Source organism: Lissotriton helveticus, chromosome 2_1 (assembly GCF_964261635.1).
Source record: "Lissotriton helveticus chromosome 2_1, aLisHel1.1, whole genome shotgun sequence".
In the NCBI taxonomy this organism is placed as follows: domain Eukaryota; kingdom Metazoa; phylum Chordata; class Amphibia; order Caudata; family Salamandridae; genus Lissotriton; species Lissotriton helveticus.
The window spans coordinates 913,887,694-913,905,911 of NC_136059.1; the positions used below are offsets into that span (position 1 = coordinate 913,887,694).

Genomic DNA, 18,218 nt, shown 5'->3' on the forward strand with positions numbered 1-18,218 from the left:
GGAGGAACAAGAGGTGGAGTGGAGAAAAGAAATAAAGGAATCCATTGTATGGAAATGTTTTACATTGATACCTGGAGAGAAACAAAACTAATGCCAAACTTCCTACATGAAACCTATGCAACAAAGTTATTTCCCATGGGAACATCAACAAGTACTCTTTTGGCACCAAAGGAATGAGAAAACACCTGCAGGTAATTCATTCCACCATGAATGAGTCATAATCATGAGATAGAGGAGGCTGAAGCAAGAACATTATGATTCAGAAGCAAGAACATTGGCAGCAGATACTTCTTCAGCTACTGCAACACCTTCAAATTCTTCTGCATCATCAGGACCTGCACCACCACCCACTGCATCTGTGCCTACAGTAGCCCTTTCTACTTCTTCTACTCCATCTGCCCCATCACCAACAACCAGTACGTCGGGTCCTTCACCAGCTCCCGCTCATGCTAGTGCAGCGCCAATCCATCTTTTGAGGCTGTACAGCACTATAAAGTTTCCTCTGCCATACTGTCATTTTTGCGAGAGAGGGATACGACTATCTATCCTGACTATGTCATAGCTCACTAGTGTCTTACCCAATAGCCTTCATCTTTTTGTGCATTTCTTGTCCTCCTGTTTGCTGTTGAGACTATTATTTTGGTTGGTCATGTTGACCCTGTAAAAAAATAAAAACCTACAATTTTTTTTTTTTTAAGATGCAAAACGTTATTTTCCAAACCTACCAAATATCACAAAATATAAAGAGCTTCTAGCAATATTAAGTTAATTTTTTCAGGTATCAGACATACTACACTGTAATTCATTTAGAGATAAATGGTAAGAGTGAGGTAAGTTACACATGTGCCTTATTGTGGCTTCATAGTAGATGGTAAGTTAATACTGCAGTGATATCATCTTGGCCGCTCGCCAGGCTGGTTTTCGACCTGGCCACTCCACTGAGAGTGTGGTCCTTGCGGTCCTGGATGAACTGAAGGGGAAGGCTGACAGCAATCTCCCCCAGGCCTTAGTTCTCTTGGACTTGTCCGCTGCGTTTGACACGGTCGATCATACCATTCTTCTCGACCGTGTCGGCGCAGCGGGCATCCAGGGAACCGCCCTCTCCTGGATCGCGTCCTTTCTTCAGGGCAGATCACAGGCAGTTCACCTCTCTGACTTTTCTGCCCCCTCTCTCCCGGTCACCTGTGGGGTTCCCCAAGGTTCTTCTCTGTCCCCTCTTCTATTCAACCTCTATATCCGCCCTCTTATCTCCTCCCTTCTCGAGCTGGGGGTCTCTGTGTACAATTACGCAGATGACCTCCAGCTCGTTTTTGATCTGTCCTCTCCTACTCACTCTCTTTCTAAGTTCAGTTCTACTCTACTCTTCATTTCCCAATGGATGAGCTTTAATCACTTAAAGCTCAATCCTGACAAGACTGAGCTTGTCCTCACTGGTGGCCCTTCTAACCCTTGGTCTGCTGTTCACTGGCCCCTTTCCTTTGGCCCCCCTCCCTCCCCAGTCTCCTCCGTCCGGACCTTGGGCATTAAGATCAGCAATGATCTTACTATGCATGCGCATATCAGCGCCGTCGTCTCCGCTTGTTTCCTTTCCCTCCGCCTCATTCGCAAGATTTCCCGGTTTTTTTCTGTTGATGCCCTTAAAACTATTATTTCTGCCCTTATCACCTCCCGCCTGGATTATGGCAATGGCCTGTTCGTAGGTATTCCGGCCTACGAAACTCGCCGCCTTCAGGCCATCCAGAACCAGGCAGCCCGTCTTGTTTTGCGTCTTCCTAAGTTTTCCCACATCACCCCTGCCCTTAAATCCCTCCACTGGCTCCCTGTTCACCTCAGATCTCACTTTAAACTCGCCTGCTTGGCTTTCCGGGCTCATGCCCGATCTGCTCCCCTCTTTATCAATTCTTTAGTTTCCTCTCATGCCCCTTGTCGCTCTCTTCGCTCGTCCTCCCTCTCTCTTCTTCACGTTCCCCGCTTCCGTAAATCCCGCACCGGAGGCACCCGCTTCTCGGTGCGGGCCCCCCAGATCTGGAATTCTCTTCCCCTCTCGATTCGCTCTATTCCTATTTTTTCCCATTTCCGTAAAGCTCTTAAAACTTTTCTCTTCCTTCAGGCTTTTCCTGTCTAACTTCCCCCCGGTTCTCTTCCAAATTATGGCTGTGTTCCTCAGCGCCAGGAAGCCGCTTGGCCGCAGTGCGCTCCTATAAATATTTGTTTCATTTCATTTCATTTCATTTCATTTCATTTCATATATCACTTGCTTTGATGGTTGCAGGCATTCTTCTTTGGGTCTCCGCCAACTGGGAAGGATGGTGGCGAAGTGCTTGCATATTTTCTTGATTGAAGCATCTACATCCTTCAACGTAGATGCTCTGGGTTGGTGAGCTGCTGGTAACTGTGTCCGTATGGTTATGCTGGAAAGCATTGGACTGAGATTCGAGCGACTGTACTTAACACTTACTCTTGGTTCTCCCACTGTGCTATCAGTAGGTCAACTTTGTTTCCTCTCTGTGGCTTCCTTCTAGGGATGGATGCAGTCCATTAGCAGCCTGAGTCTTCTCTAGCCTGCCTTTGAGGTCTGGCAACTCTTGATCTTCCCTCCTTGGCTTTTTCAGTCATTAGGTTTCTTAGTTTGAACCTGCAGTTCACACTTCCTTCTATTCCTAATGCGTCACCATGCACCTTCTTTCTATTTATGCTGCTGAAACGTCTCCGTGCTCGCGTCTCATCTCCTTCTGGGTGCAGAGGTGTGCACCTTCTTCAGGACAGGCCAACAGGGGCTCTTCAGTGGTTGACTGTGTTTGTAATCCAGGCACCGGCCTCAAATACAGGGCTCTGGCTTCATGATGATCAGGGTAGTTGCTGATTTAATTCTTCTTGTGTTTACTGGTACTGTGTGGCTCCTATCCATGCATTGCGTGCTCCCTCTTCCGGGACTTTGTTGGAGCTCCTACTCCATAATTTTCCCTCTTATGGGACCATCTTCCAATGGCAGAAGGGAGCTGTGGTTCTGCCTTGTTTCTGTGGGTTACGCAGAACTTGCTCCTTGAGTTGTCACTGCCATCAGGCATAGTTGGTGGGGTGTGACACGATGTGATATGGGGTGTGATACGATATGATCCTAGTCTCTGGACCACAGTCTCGGAATTGTGTGCATCTATCCACCTTTTGTTCCACCCTTGTTTTCCTTGGACGTTCTCCTGCCTGGGGTTGTGTCCATTGGGCAGCCTTAGACAACCAGTGTGATGTCTCTGGGGTTCTCAGTCTCTGTAGCTAGTGGCACTTGGTGGGTTGCACATTGTAATCCCGGTGCCTACCTGGGAGGTTTCTACGTCTCTGTCATGTGAAGTTAGTGCTTTTCTCCCTCGTGCTGCTTGACTCTTCCAATCCTCTTTTCATCTCAGAGGGCACTGGTCTTTGGGCCATTTTGTGGCGGGGACAGCAGTCTGTTCTTGCCTCAATGTCTTTACTGGCTTTGCAACTCTGATTCGCCTAGGTGCCTAAGCTGATGGCCAGCAGTCTGTTAATATCCTCCCTTGGTAATGTCTCTCCTTTGCTCTGTGAGATGCTTGACTGAAACATTTTTGTGTTTCATTGTTAATCGATGAGATGCTAGTGTAGTATCTTTTGGGGAGTGAGTGTTGGTGAGCTCCACAGTGGAGCTCCTGGACTGGTCAGCAGGAATCAGTGTGTTCAACCTCACGCTCTGTCCTATTTTGTTAGTCACTTCTCTTGGTGGGCATTTGCCACAGTGTGGCTCTTCTGATGGGTGGTGCTTTGTCCTCTCCTCACACACCATTAAATAAAGGCTGTTGCAATGGGAGGGAAACAGTGTTTTATACCTCTCTGCAGGGTTGGCAGGAAGCCACTAGAGGCAAAGCGGTGTGTAGCAGTCCTGGTACAGACTCTCACCTGTGCCTGCCATCATAGTCTCCTGCCTCGCCTGCCATCATAGTCTCCTGCCTCCAGGGGGGCATGGTACTGTGAGCGATCCCATAAGGGCTGCAACGCCTGTATGCTTCATCCCTGGCTATGATGAGGGAGGCAGGGGGAAGGCTGCTCCAGCTGCAGGTACTTTGGTTGAGTTAGGTGGGGAGATCGAGGCTCCCTATTCCTTCTTTTACAGAGACACCAGCAAATTTGGACGGCAGCGGGGCCCTCCTTAGGCTGTATACACCAGTTTTTCCTTTGCCTAGCTATTGTTTTCTTAGTTTTGTATGTAAATCGAGGGCACCCTCTAGAAGCCAGCTATGGACATCGCACTGGCTTCTGCTATGTCACTGCCATATCACTGTTCCCGAGTACTGTGGGCTTGAAGATTGACCACAGGGTCCAACTGCCTGCCTCTGCCTCCTAAGGGCTGGCTGCAAGTCAGTGCCACATGTCCTACAGGTGCTCTTCACAGGTCCCAAACCCTATGCCTTGCCTCAGTCACCGTTTTCTCTGCTGGCTCATGCACACAACGGGCGGGCTCCTCAGCTTTTGTGGCAGCTTCCACCCAGGGTGGCCGCTTACTGACAGGGCTGCAGTTGCTTTTGGTGCTGACCTCCCCTGTCTGGGCATGGCGGCCACAGGCGTGTTGAGCAGTTCTCCTGCAGTCTCCCTCACCAATGGTAATGGTAATGCTCACTGCTTGCTCTTCTCTCCAAGAACCCAAGAATCGGATATATATCTAATTAATATGACCCATCAACAATTCTCACTAATTTAATTAACAGTAGTTTACTCTCACACATTGGTTAGGCCACACCTAATCAGGTTTGACCCAGGAAGGTATTCCTGCTCTTCGTCATTCAGAACGTAAATCGCCAAGCTCCAATTGTGACTGCTACTCTTAAAGCAGAGAGGGCCTTTAACGTTTTTGAGCGCCATTTCCTGTTTTAGGTTCTATGGTGTGCTGGATTGGTGCAGGAGACTACTCTGGTTTGATTGTCATATATTGTGAGACGATTGTTAGGATATGTGTAAAGAGAACACTTTCTCAAGACATTTGTTGTAGTGGAGATGGAAGTTGCTAGGAATAATTTCAAATTGAACCAATCACTACTACTTAGTTATTCATTATGAACCTGCGATCTGCTATCTCATGACTGGTATGGGAGAGGTGTACCTATATTGTACGTTCTGAAAGCATAGTAGCAGTATAGGTGTGGCTTAGCAGTTCCAGATTTTTTACCTGTGTGAGTACTATATGCTCTATATTGGGATCATCCGGTGACAAAACTGCACCATAGGTCTCTTGAACGTGTGATTGTAGATGGTTACATATTTCGTTGGATCAGTTGCCTTTAGATGGCATTGTCTCTTTGTTGTTGATGTTGTCTTATTTCCACTCAATTAACTTGAGGTGAGGCTTCCTAATTTTCTAAAGGAACACAAGGACTCAGGTCCCCTTTAAATGCTTTAAATGCTGATCATAAAGACCATTTACTATCTGATATATATGCCCTCCTAATTCCTTGCTGGCCTCTTAACCGCATGCGTGCGGCGCGAATTCCTCGCCCATGCTGACTCCGCCTTGCGCGGGCGGAGTCATGACGGAACGGTTCCGTCATGCGCACAGCTCAACCGACGCTCATGATGGAACCGTTCCGTCATGAGCATGGAAGGGGTTAAAGAGCAAAATTAATAGAATAGATGTGAATGTGAGTCGGGTTACCCATAACTGATGGTCAATGTTCCTAGGCATGCATTCAAACCAAAAGGTATCTCTAAATTGCAAGCACAAATTACTTCACTTTAAATTCCATCACTTGGCCTTTAATATTCATGTAAAGGTTCACTTCTACCATTTGAGACTCCTGCACTAGATGTAGCTTAGAGAAGGTCGAGTTTTTAAACCTGGTCATGGAACGGCTCCCCATTTATGGTTATTGGAAGGTTTTTTCAGAAGGTGATACGGGGGGTGGTTGACGTACGACATGGCTTTTATATATACTTTTAATGTTGCTTATGTTACACGCCGGGGGAGCCTGTTCACTTACCTGCTGACGCCGCCACAGACCGGAGCTTTTTCTTTTGGCTGCAGGGGCACCTGGAGACAAGCCGCCACCGCCGAGAGTCATCTCTTTGACAGCCTGCACGCGCCGCCGCTCCGGGACTTCAATTCCCGGCAGCCTACGCGGCGGCGCGCTTCCCAGTGACGCGAGGGCGCCAGGAGGCGCACAAAAGCGCCGCTGACACCGGCGGAGTGGGGGAGCCTGTTCACTTACCTGCTGACGCCGCCACAGACCGGAGCTTTTTCTTTTGGCTGCAGGGGCACCTGGAGACAAGCCGCCACCGCCGAGAGTCATCTCTTTGACAGCCTGCACGCGCCGCCGCTCCGGGACTTCAATTCCCGGCAGCCTACGCGGCGGCGCGCTTCCCAGTGACGCGAGGGCGCCAGGAGGCGCACAAAAGCGCCGCTGACACCGGCGGAGTGGGGGAGCCTGTTCACTTACCTGCTGACGCCGCCACAGACCGGAGCTTTTTCTTTTGGCTGCAGGGGCACCTGGAGACAAGCCGCCACCGCCGAGAGTCATCTCTTTGACAGCCTGCACGCGCCGCCGCTCCGGGACTTCAATTCCCGGCAGCCTACGCGGCGGCGCGCTTCCCAGTGACGCGAGGGCGCCAGGAGGCGCACAAAAGCGCCGCTGACACCGGCGGAGTGGGGGAGCCTGTTCACTTACCTGCTGACGCCGCCACAGACCGGAGCTTTTTCTTTTGGCTGCAGGGGCACCTGGAGACAAGCCGCCACCGCCGAGAGTCATCTCTTTGACAGCCTGCACGCGCCACCGCTCCGGGACTTCAATTCCCGGCAGCCTACGCGGCGGCGCGCTTCCCAGTGACGCGAGGGCGCCAGGAGGCGCACAAAAGCGCCGCTGACACCGGCGGAGTGGGGGAGCCTGTTCACTTACCTGCTGACGCCGCCACAGACCGGAGCTTTTCCTTTTGGCTGCAGGGGCACCTGGAGACAAGCCGCCACCGCCGAGAGTCATCTCTTTGACAGCCTGCACGCGCCGCCGCTCCGGGACTTCAATTCCCGGCAGCCTACGCGGCGGCGCGCTTCCCAGTGACGCGAGGGCGCCAGGAGGCGCACAAAAGCGCCGCTGACACCGGCGGAGTGGGGGAGCCTGTTCACTTACCTGCTGACGCCGCCACAGACCGGAGCTTTTTCTTTTGGCTGCAGGGGCACCTGGAGACAAGCCGCCACCGCCGAGAGTCATCTCTTTGACAGCCTGCACGCGCCGCCGCTCCGGGACTTCAATTCCCGGCAGCCTACGCGGCGGCGCGCTTCCCAGTGACGCGAGGGCGCCAGGAGGCGCACAAAAGCGCCGCTGACACCGGCGGAGTGGGGGAGCCTGTTCACTTACCTGCTGACGCCGCCACAGACCGGAGCTTTTTCTTTTGGCTGCAGGGGCACCTGGAGACAAGCCGCCACCGCCGAGAGTCATCTCTTTGACAGCCTGCACGCGCCGCCGCTCCGGGACTTCAATTCCCGGCAGCCTACGCGGCGGCGCGCTTCCCAGTGACGCGAGGGCGCCAGGAGGCGCACAAAAGCGCCGCTGACACCGGCGGAGTGGGGGAGCCTGTTCACTTACCTGCTGACGCCGCCACAGACCGGAGCTTTTTCTTTTGGCTGCAGGGGCACCTGGAGACAAGCCGCCACCGCCGAGAGTCATCTCTTTGACAGCCTGCACGCGCCGCCGCTCCGGGACTTCAATTCCCGGCAGCCTACGCGGCGGCGCGCTTCCCAGTGACGCGAGGGCGCCAGGAGGCGCACAAAAGCGCCGCTGACACCCGCTTCGCGGGACGCGAGCGGGACGCCCGGACGAAGCCCGGACAAAGGGCGGGCCGTCTGAGGCCGTCCGAGGCTGGACAAGGTTGGGTTGGGTCTGGTCTCTTTGTTTGTGGTGCTGTAAAACGTCGTTTTTACTTATCTTGCACTTTGGTGATTCTTTCACGTGTATATTGTAGTAGTTGTGCGTACATAGAAACATGCCGCCTAAAAAGTTAGTTACTCCTAGTAACTCTATTGAGAACTATCTTGTACAGGTTGTTGAAAGAATTAATAGTGACAGGAGATCTTCCCTGGGAATAGATTTAACCACCCAATCCCCCCTCATTGATACTGATTTAGATGATCCTTTTGGCCTTCAGATTAACAGTTGCTCTACTGGCGAAACGCTCGATTCTGTTCCAGATACCAGTATTATTCAGCCCAGTGGTATTGTTGCTGGAATTGTAGATCGCAGCATTAATGAAGCTCTGATAGAGATAACAAATAGCAGCGAGCCCTTAATCTCCCCTTCAGCTCCCACCATAGTTTCGGGGAAACAGGAGGGTTTAAGGTCAGCCAAGAACAGAGTAGCAAACCCCCCGAGGAAACACTCAGAGGAAGAGGAGTTTGATTTGACCAATGAGGCTTCTCTTACACTTTCTAATACCCAATTTAACAAATTATTGGCTTTGATTGATAACAAAATCAAAGGTGTGGTTAAACCTCTGGTCAGCAAAATAGATAAGTTATCATCTGAGGTTAGCCGACTAGAAGGTCTATTAGAAAAGACCGTGGGTGTGATGGATAAAATCCCAGAAAATGTTTCTACTAGGATCGAGGCCATTCTGAGTAAATCAGATACTATAGATGGCAGTGGATTAATTTCTACCTCTGTCTCAAACCCTCAAATGGCACCCAAGAGTGTTTCCGCTAGTGATGCTTCTAATGCCTTTATCCCAGTTCCTGTTACTGATGACCCAGCTGTTGAAAAAGGATCTTTCGAGCTTGTAGTAGAAGCTTCCCCACTGGTACTTGTTCTTGCTAATGTTCCCCCATTGGCCCATGATGAGCGGGAAACAACATCTTCCTTAATAAATAAATCTCTATCATGGTTGACCAATAATATGGTTATTTCCCCATGGGGTAAGCAGCAACTCTCAGAAGAGCTTGTTAAAGCGAGAAGGGTACAGTGGATTGGGGACAGAGTGAAAAAGTTTAAGGGGGAGTGTGTTGTTTTACATTTTTCCGACCCAGGGGTTTTACCTAACATCTTGCCCAACATTTTCCCACCACAACGGAGATCAACCTCAATTGTTCCATTGACTCTGGACTTCTTTTACCCAAGAAAGGGAAGCGGTCCAAATCCAAGTATTTTACGAACCAAATGGAACATTGTGACGAAGAGGGGGAGGAATGATGTTGCTTCAGTGGACTGGGGTTTGGGGTTGGAAAACCGCTTCTCTGTATTATCGAACTTGAATGCTTGCGATTGACAACCACCTAGCTGTAAATCCTTGTCTTTGTCATTTTGTGATGGAAGTACCATTAATAGGGTTGGCAATTCAACTACAGATTGTACTCAGGGGAATTCCGTTGATGATTCAGTAGCCCCCCCCAATGAAAATATTAGTATTCAGAACTCTGGTGGCAGGGTGATACATGAGATTACCACAAACCCCTGTTCTCTTACGATATCTAACTCAGGGAAGCTCTTGTCCTGGAACGTGGCTGGACTATGTTCCAGGATGGATTGTGCAGACTGGTTTGGATTTATTAACAACTATGATCTATGTATCTTTCAAGAGACTTGGGCGTGTGACCCTATTTTCGCCTTGGGGTATATACATTTTCATGTTCCTGCTACTAAGGGCCCTAAAGGGCGGCCGATGGGGGGTCTTACTATATGGATCAGGCAGTCTCTAAAAACTATTGTAAAATGTGTGGAGCTTGACCATAAAGATATTCAGCTTATCAGATTGACTAGTGACCTATCCATCTCCATAGATATTTACAATATCTATGCTAGAGGTGGTAGTAAAGGTAAATCAGAGGTTCTTCTGAGTCTTTTTAATTTTCTTGAGACTCACTCTGCAGGTAAAAACATTTTAATTGCAGGCGATTTAAATCGCACATTTGAACCCCTTATCACTGGTGACTCTCCTCTTGGAGTAGAGGAAGATAAGCTCTGGGACATCCCCACATTAGAATCTCCACCGATAACTCGCTGGACGTCTGACATATTAGGCTTGAACGCAATGTGTTTGGAGCACGGGCTTCGAGCCCTGAATGGTCGAACTAAATCAGACCGTGTTCCTGCCATGACTTTTAATAACGGGCGTAACAAAAGTCGCATTGACTATGTCATTTGTAGCATGTCACTATGGTCATCTCTTAATGACATGGTAGTAATAGATAGGCTAGAAAGCGATCACGATCCTTTATGTGTTACGCACAAATGGTGGACATCTAATGAAACTGCCTCAACCCCTTGTGATGAACTTGTGCTCCCAATGATTCTACCATCCAACAACATGCGTAGGTTAAGGTGGGCAGGTGTCAAGGCAGATCAGCAGATCCTTGAAAAAATAAGTGTAGCGGCAGACAAGGCCATTATGGCATTGGAGAGTGTAGATGGGTGTTCCCTGGCCCATGAGGATATTACTAATGCACATACGACTCTCTTTAAGGAAGTTAAAGGTTTCTTCTTGAAACCTGCAAATAACAAGAGGGTCTGCCCATTCAAATCAGCAAAATGGTATAATCCAGCCTGTAGGACGGCAAGATTAAACCTAGGAGCTGCAATTAAAAGCAACAAATTGGACGGGATTCGTTCTGCTAGGAAGCACTACAAAAATTGTATTGTAAGGGCAAAAAGAGAATGGGACGAAGATCACTGGCAGAAGCTGAAGTGTGCAAGTGACCGTAAACATTCTAGACTATTTTGGCATATTGTCAAATGGGGTCATAATAGGTCTCCAGAAGCTCCCAATAACAACGTCTCCCATGATGCATGGGTTAAATTTTTCAGTGAGCAGTACTCCTCCAGGGACCAATCTCTCAACAGCTTAAGCCTAACTTACCTGTATGCAGATGATGACATTTTTGTGCAGAGTGAAGTCCTGTCTGCCCTGAAATCTGTTCACCCTGGCCGAGCCCCGGGTATAGACGGAGTCCCTGCGGATGTCTTTTTAAATGACACCGCTAGGTGGAGTAAATACATCTGCCTTTTACTAAACCACATTGCCAGGGGCGCTGAAATCCCGGTATCATGGCGTGGTGCTGTTATTATCCCAGTATATAAAAAGGGAGACCGTGCCCAACCTTGCAATTACCGCCCAATTAGCTTAATTGACACGGTTCAAAAAGTTGTTGGGCGTGTAATTATTAACAACCTGTTAGATTGGGCTGAGGAGCAGAATGTGTTATCTCCTTTTCAGGCTGGGTTTCGCAGAGCAACCAGCACTGTGGACCAGGTCTTCCGTTTTCAATTGATACAATGGAGGACCGTGGTTTTGGGGGGTTGCAGTCTGTACGCAGCGTTCGTTGACCTACGGGCTGCATTCGACCTGGTGCCAAGGGCAAAATTGTGGGAGGTGCTTGCAGCTTTAGGGGTCCCAATGACTATTCTAACCTTGATTATGAGACTCCATGAGGGCACTTACGCTAAAATCCAATGGGGTGGCTATGGCAACGATACCATTGATTTTCCAGTCGCCAGAGGAGTTCGACAGGGTTGCTCAATGGCACCAACACTCTTCACACTTTTCATCAATGGAATTGTTGCCCGCATGCAATCCCAGTCTGTGGATGCTCCCTCTCTTGCAGGTGCAAAAGTTCCTATTTTAATGTTTGCAGACGACACCTTAATTTTATCGAAATCCCCTAGCGGTCTGCAAAAGGCATTGGTAATTTTTGATAAATTTTGTAGCGACCATGGCTTGGAGGTAAACGCAGCTAAAACAAAACTCATGGTTTTTAATCCTTGTAGAAATTTTAAATCTAAAATAACCATGAGTGGGCGTTGCCTCGAAGTAGTAAATTCTTTTACCTACCTGGGGATTCAAATTTCAAACGACAACAGATGGAACCAACATATAAACATTGCAGTTTTAAGACATAAACAACTGGCTGGTACCATCATTAAGGAGCATTTTAAATCTCTGACCAAACCAATCAAACCTCCTTTGATCATATATGAGGCTAAGGCCATAGGGTCAGCTTTGTATGGGGCTGAGATGTGGGGGCAAGAAAACCTTCAGGAGTTACAGGTATCAGAAAATAACTTCCTTCGGAAATTAACAGGCACCCCACAGAGCAGTCCCCTTTTGCCTCTTAGATATGATCTTGGCAGGAAAGAAATATCGGCAATGTGCAAACTTCGTCCAATATTATATTGGCGTAGAATCTGGACCACCCCTGAGTTGTCACAATATGCAGCAGGGTTTGCTGATGTCATCAAAGCAGACCGATTCCATAAAATTAGATGGTTCAGATCTTTAAAAGCAGCATTATGTGAACTAGGGTTAACTGAATTGTGGTCCGACCCAACTGGGTCGTCCTTCCCATCTAAGACATTTATAAAAAATCTTTTCTGGGAACAGGTAGAAAACAGGAGTCTTCTTAGTAACAACCATGGGTCTATGACGGCTACTTTCCTCGAAGCAAAGCTTTTTCCCATGTATGAAATATATTGGGATTTAATAACGAAACCCATGGATAGGAAACTGTTTTTTCAAATGAGGGCTGGCTCTCTACCTCTACGTAATTTAACTGCAAAATGGAGAGATGGATGTCCAGCTATATGCCCAGTTTGTGGGGAAGGAAATGAAACGTTGGGTCACTTTTTGTTTTCTTGTTATGCATATACTGTTCCCAGACGTGTTTGGTTGGCTCCCATGTGTAGAAATCTGGGTACTAAAAGTAGCATGGTAGCTCTACGCATAGTAAAATCTACCTCCTTAAATTGGATTACAATAGCGACCGCAAAGTTTCTGGGGTGGGCGTGGGTAATTAGGCAGAGATTGCTAGTAGGGTAACTACTCTCTGCTTAGTTGAACAGTGATTGCTAGATTATCTACTCTCTGTTCCCCATGCGAGGTGTCTTATCTGTTTTAATCTGTTTTTTTATTATATGAACTTTGCACTTTTGGATTATATATACTGGATGAAATGAATGTTAATTGTCTTTTAACATGTATTGTGCTTAAGTCATATTCGATTTTGTAATTTAATTGTATTTTTATTATGTGTTTGTTTGTTTGCTTTTATGAGTAATACTCGAATAAAGCACTTTTGAATTTGAATTTGTTACACGCCTGGTTTTATGCTAACATGGACACTGCATAAACTGAATCAGAGTGCATGGTAAAAGTACAGGGCTTAGAAATCAGTCTTACTCGTTTAAATTGTACCGCTAATAGGATGAAGCTGCAGAAGTAACATTGCCATTTTCTGATGCTCCTTCATACACAAGGCAGCTGGAATGTGGCTACAAAGAAAGATGACCTTCCAAATTCCATCTTGTATGAAGGAGGGATAGACATAGCAGTAAACTTGTATGTATTTTCCATACTTTGAATAAGAAGAATTGATCACTGACCTGAGTAATAAAACTTGGGCCAAGCATGGGGTGACCCTTCCTTGCTCTATAGAGCACCATGCATAAAAACGTTATTTACAATACCGGTGTAGGGGCAGTGCACATACAATGGATGCTGAAAGGATGATCAAACATGGAGTTCAAACGTCAGGCCTGTTACACAATAAGGGAGGTGAGGAGGGTTGCATTGACTTGACAATGTATTACTAACAAGTTAATACTGTGATAGAGGTGAAGGCCCCATAATGGCCTGGTTATTTACCACGTCGGCCTAGATTACGGGCTAAGGGTTGAATGTCAATCCCTGTTAAAAAAAATACGGAGTTTGGACAGCGATCATAATTTTTAGTTGTGCTATAATTTTCACTGCCCGACGCTTTTCCTGGCGAATATTGGCAGTTCAAATTTCTCAAAATGTACTGGCATAAAAGTCCTGGAAAAAAAGACATGCGTCATTTGATGTGTTAAACGCGATTACCCATGTCATACCTATAATTCCAAGTGAAAAACCTGGAACAGAAGGTATTGTCTGCACTCAATACATACCTCAGCCCATGAAAATGCCATTTACTGGGTACAGTAAACACCCCGCCCTTTCTCAACCTGCTCAGAAATGGAGTCCTGGTAAATACTATGACCCTGTGTTAATGCAATTACCGGATTTGATAACTACCTTTTATTCTGCGGAATTGATGCATTCTGCGCATATTCAGAATGTATCGAGTTTACCATTTTCTCATCCTTAGGTAAAACGAGGCCAAATTATCTTGGATAAAAATGCATGTTGGTGGTTGATGTGAAACTCAGAATTGTGATAAGTTTAGTAACAGCAGATAACTTCCCTTTTGAAATTCAGCCCTGAAATGTTTGTTAGTTTTGCATTGTTTTGGTAATGCATACAATTTAAAAAAACTGTATACTCTCTCAAGGGGCGAAATCTAAGCTAAACTCATTCCATATAGATAATTTGTCTTCTAACAGATGATTTCAAAGAGTTTTTTATTTTTCTTGCAAACTTCCAATTCCAATTTAGCCTCAGTACCCATGAGAGTGGTGACATTGGTCCATATCAAATCTCCTGTGTTACCGCAGTCATGATCCGGGACAAGGTACACATTTCACAACTTATGCTCACCTGTCCAGTTTTTCAAACTCGGCATCAAGCAGGGCAAAAGCACTCTTGATCATCTCCATTGCCTGGTTCCGCGCGACACGGAAATCTCGAAGCTGTGATGCCTGGAAGGGTGAATGACAGAAAGTAGGTCACGACTCACATACAGAGAGTGATAAAAAATACAATAAAGCACCTGGGGTCTACTAACATTTGACGCCGTGTTTGTTTGACCAAATTGATACCCACGAAACAATGCAAAATCTTTTTCACCTATTTACTTTCCAGTGTAAAAATAGTTTTAAACGGGAAAGTAACTTGAAAGGGGTGTACCATGGGAAGTGTGTGGGCGTTCCCATGCAATCAATCCAGGTTTCTGACGCTGATCCCTATTTGCTTAAAAGAGTGGACACGGTTTAGGGCCTCATTTATGAGACGTGACGCATCGCTGCGTGAAAGTAGCGATGCGTCACTTCTCAGTGCGCCCTCCTTGCGACATGATTGATGCGCCATATTTACAGTATGATGCATCATGTCGCAAGGAGTTACAGATACGTCAGTATTTCTGACATATCTGTATGACGCAAAAGTGATGCATTGCTGGAGTGTGTCACACAAGTGACGCAACTCCAGCAATGTGTCCTTACACATGGGCCAGCCCCATGTGAAAGGGCCTGCTTCAGTCTTACGCCTGCTGTAAGGCAATACAAAAGGGGATGATGGACGGAGCGTTTGAGCAAATCAAACACTCACCCCAGTCAACTGATCTGGGTTTAATCCATCACCATTCTTTAGCTCACTCAGCCACCCCAGTTCAGACATGGCCATATGCAAATCAGTCTGACCCTGTGCCTCATGGGAACAGTCCAGCCCGAACTGCTAAGCCATGTCTTCCCTGGACCGGAAACAAGCCTCCTGGGACCGGTTTTGGATTCATAATCCTCATCAGCCAGGCTATCTTGAATCCAGTGGCCAAGTGAGCATGGGACTCACGTCTGAGCATACCCTGCCACACTTAGGGCGAACAAAGCGATACAAAAGGGGATGCTGTAAGGCAGGCATAAGATATTGACGCATTTGCGTCCTAGAAGTGGTGCAGTAAAATCTTATAGATTTCACTGCCTCACTTCTATGACCATTTGTTGCGCCAGAACCCCCCCTGCATACATTATACCTGGTGCAGGTATTTTGTGGCGCAGGGGTTTACAAAGTAAACTTTGTAAATATGGTGCAAAAGGGCACATTTTTTTACGCCGCTGGTGCATCACAAAAAGTGACGCACCAGAGGCGTAAAAGTGACGCACGGCCTCATAAATAATGACCTTAGTGTCAGAAAATAGCGCACCTTACAGATAGGCTATATGAAGGAGAAATACTTTTATTCCTTCTTTTGTTTCCGTCTTTGCACAAGCGCTGCACTGTACAGCACACATACAAAGTGGGAAAAGGTTTAAAGTTAGTTAAAGCATAGTATTTTGTACTGGAAGGCAATCATTCCAGTTCAAGCCTATGCTAGAGTCACTGAGACTCCGTTGCACTATGGTGCAAAGGTGTGTCCTTGGCACACAGCCTGACATTTCAGCACCGCCATTAGGAAGAGGGGAGGAAGTGCCATATTTCTGTAAATATGGTGCTCCCCTGCTCTCTCCTTCTCATACTGTGCAGCAATTGCGGCTGCTGTACTGCACTGTGTGAGAAACTGTTAGATATATCCCCTTCATGTACTAATTTTCACGTTGGTACCGCTGGAGTCAGGAGTTTGGGTAGACACTGCTCTAGGAATCCATGTTTTAGATTGATTCTTTGTGCCAGCTGCTGCACTGGCTCTTTTCTCCCATTCCTCTGTATAACATATAGGTGTGGACCACAACCAAGCATTGCTGTAATGCAGGCAGCAGTTTTACGAAGAGCAGCTGTAAATGAGGCTTCTTTTGTGACTTCTAAGTAGAATGTAGTAGTACATGTAAGTCAGACATTTCAGTGTGCGAGCCTAAGACTTTGTTGCGGTAAAGCGCTCCATTACAACATGTTCCAATTGTTCTAAGAGGCTGAGGAAATGTGATAAGATTAAAAACAAGCATTTGCAATGCAATCGGTCTCGCCTTTGGGACCTTATATGTATTTAGCTAAGCAGCACATTAGCCTGGGTGCTGAAACATCTACTGTTCTTTAACATGGAGGGAAGGTAACCACCACAGTGCATGACACACCAGGTATGGGAACACATGGAGAGAAATATTGCCTTTCAGTGGGAAATGGTATAGCCCAAAGCTATGTTTTTAATATAAAATCAGGGCCTTCGGTGGTCATATCACTAAAAATACAAGATTTGAAAAAAATATTATTGTCTACGGGTGCTCGTGGAAGACAATTTCTATGAACTGGAATCTAGAGAATGCTAAAGTGATTCTGGTATTTTAGTGACCTCTGCTGGTCGTTTTCTATCAAGAAAGTTAAATAGAGGCAGCTGACAGAAAAATACAAAAAATAAAGTCCCTCAGCAGAAAGCAATTCTGGAATGTTACTGACCTCTACTGGTCGTTTTCTATCAAGACAGCCTAATAGAGGCAGTTGAACAAAAAAAAAGTCCCTAAGCGGAAGCAGACAAGTCCTAGGGCTGATCTCCAGAGCCCACAAAGTACATACACATATAAGTATATACTAAAGTATATACAGGAGGTCTCGAATGCTCGACCTAAAAAATAGGAGGATAGTTAGGATTTCATAAAATGGGTGATTTTGAAGATGGCAAAGCTTAACAGACCAATGAGCTTGTACACAGGTACTGCAGCTCACCTGAGAAATATTGACACAACTTGAGCACACATTCTCCCTTTTAGCGTGTGCCACGACGTTTTGAGCACTGATGACTCCTCAACACCGACAGCTCGGTATATCACAGCTGAAATGACTGATGCCTTCAAAAGACTTCACTATAAAGATCACTGTTCCACTGAATATAGGCTTCTTTGGTAACTTCTTAGGCCCGGGACCCAATCCATCACCTCCAAGAACCCAAAGTATCATTCGACCCAGCATTTTTGCTCCAGACTCTGCAGCGGCATACATTACCTTGCCCACACTGCACTATACCAGGGCTCTGCTAATCTCAGTCCAATAATTAGGACCATATTCCCACTTAAAGATGCGTTCTAGCATTCAGAAGTCATTCAGTCGAAGTTTGGATGATTAGTTTTGAATGGAGCACTTCGTGCCATAATGCCACTATGAAGTACTGTAATTAATCGGTGTTCCTGCTCCTCTGTACTCTAATGCATTTGCTTGTATCAAAGTTGCTGTGGTCACAAATTGGTGTGCGCACTACGAAATTCGTTTTATTAATTAAATTATTTACTTACCTCCGATTATCAATTTTCCGGTTTTTAGCACCCCCCACCCTGCTCCTCCCCCGCCCCGCCTTTCTGCCCCACCGGAACTCCCTCCACGGGCCGTGGCTGATGGTTACTATGGTTATAAATAGCCAACAATGTAAATCTCTTCCTATCTTACTGGATTCAGGAGCAACTGGAAACTTCCTGGACATCGCCCTGAATAAATCCTTGGGTATATCATTCCTCAACAATGAACATCCTGAACCTGTGACAGCTGTAGATGGGTCCAAATTATCCTCAGCACAGATCACCTACCATTCACAGCCCGTGGTCCTTATTTGTGATGATGCACATTCAGAGTTTTGACTTGATTGATACTCCCGGTTTAAGGGCTATCCTACGAGTGTCGTGGTTACAAAA

General features: G+C 46.8%; 1 protein-coding gene across 1 annotated transcript in view; it reads right to left on the reverse strand.

Annotated features, from left to right (window-relative positions):
• The window catches only part of LOC144819544 (uncharacterized), a 745,296-nt gene that overhangs the window by 139,210 nt on the left and 587,868 nt on the right, over positions 1-18,218 (reverse strand). Inside the window, exon 16 of the mRNA XM_078677385.1 lies at positions 14,491-14,591. Within this exon, the coding sequence (XP_078533511.1) occupies positions 14,491-14,591 (101 nt within the window). The remainder of the gene's footprint in view (positions 1-14,490; positions 14,592-18,218) is intronic.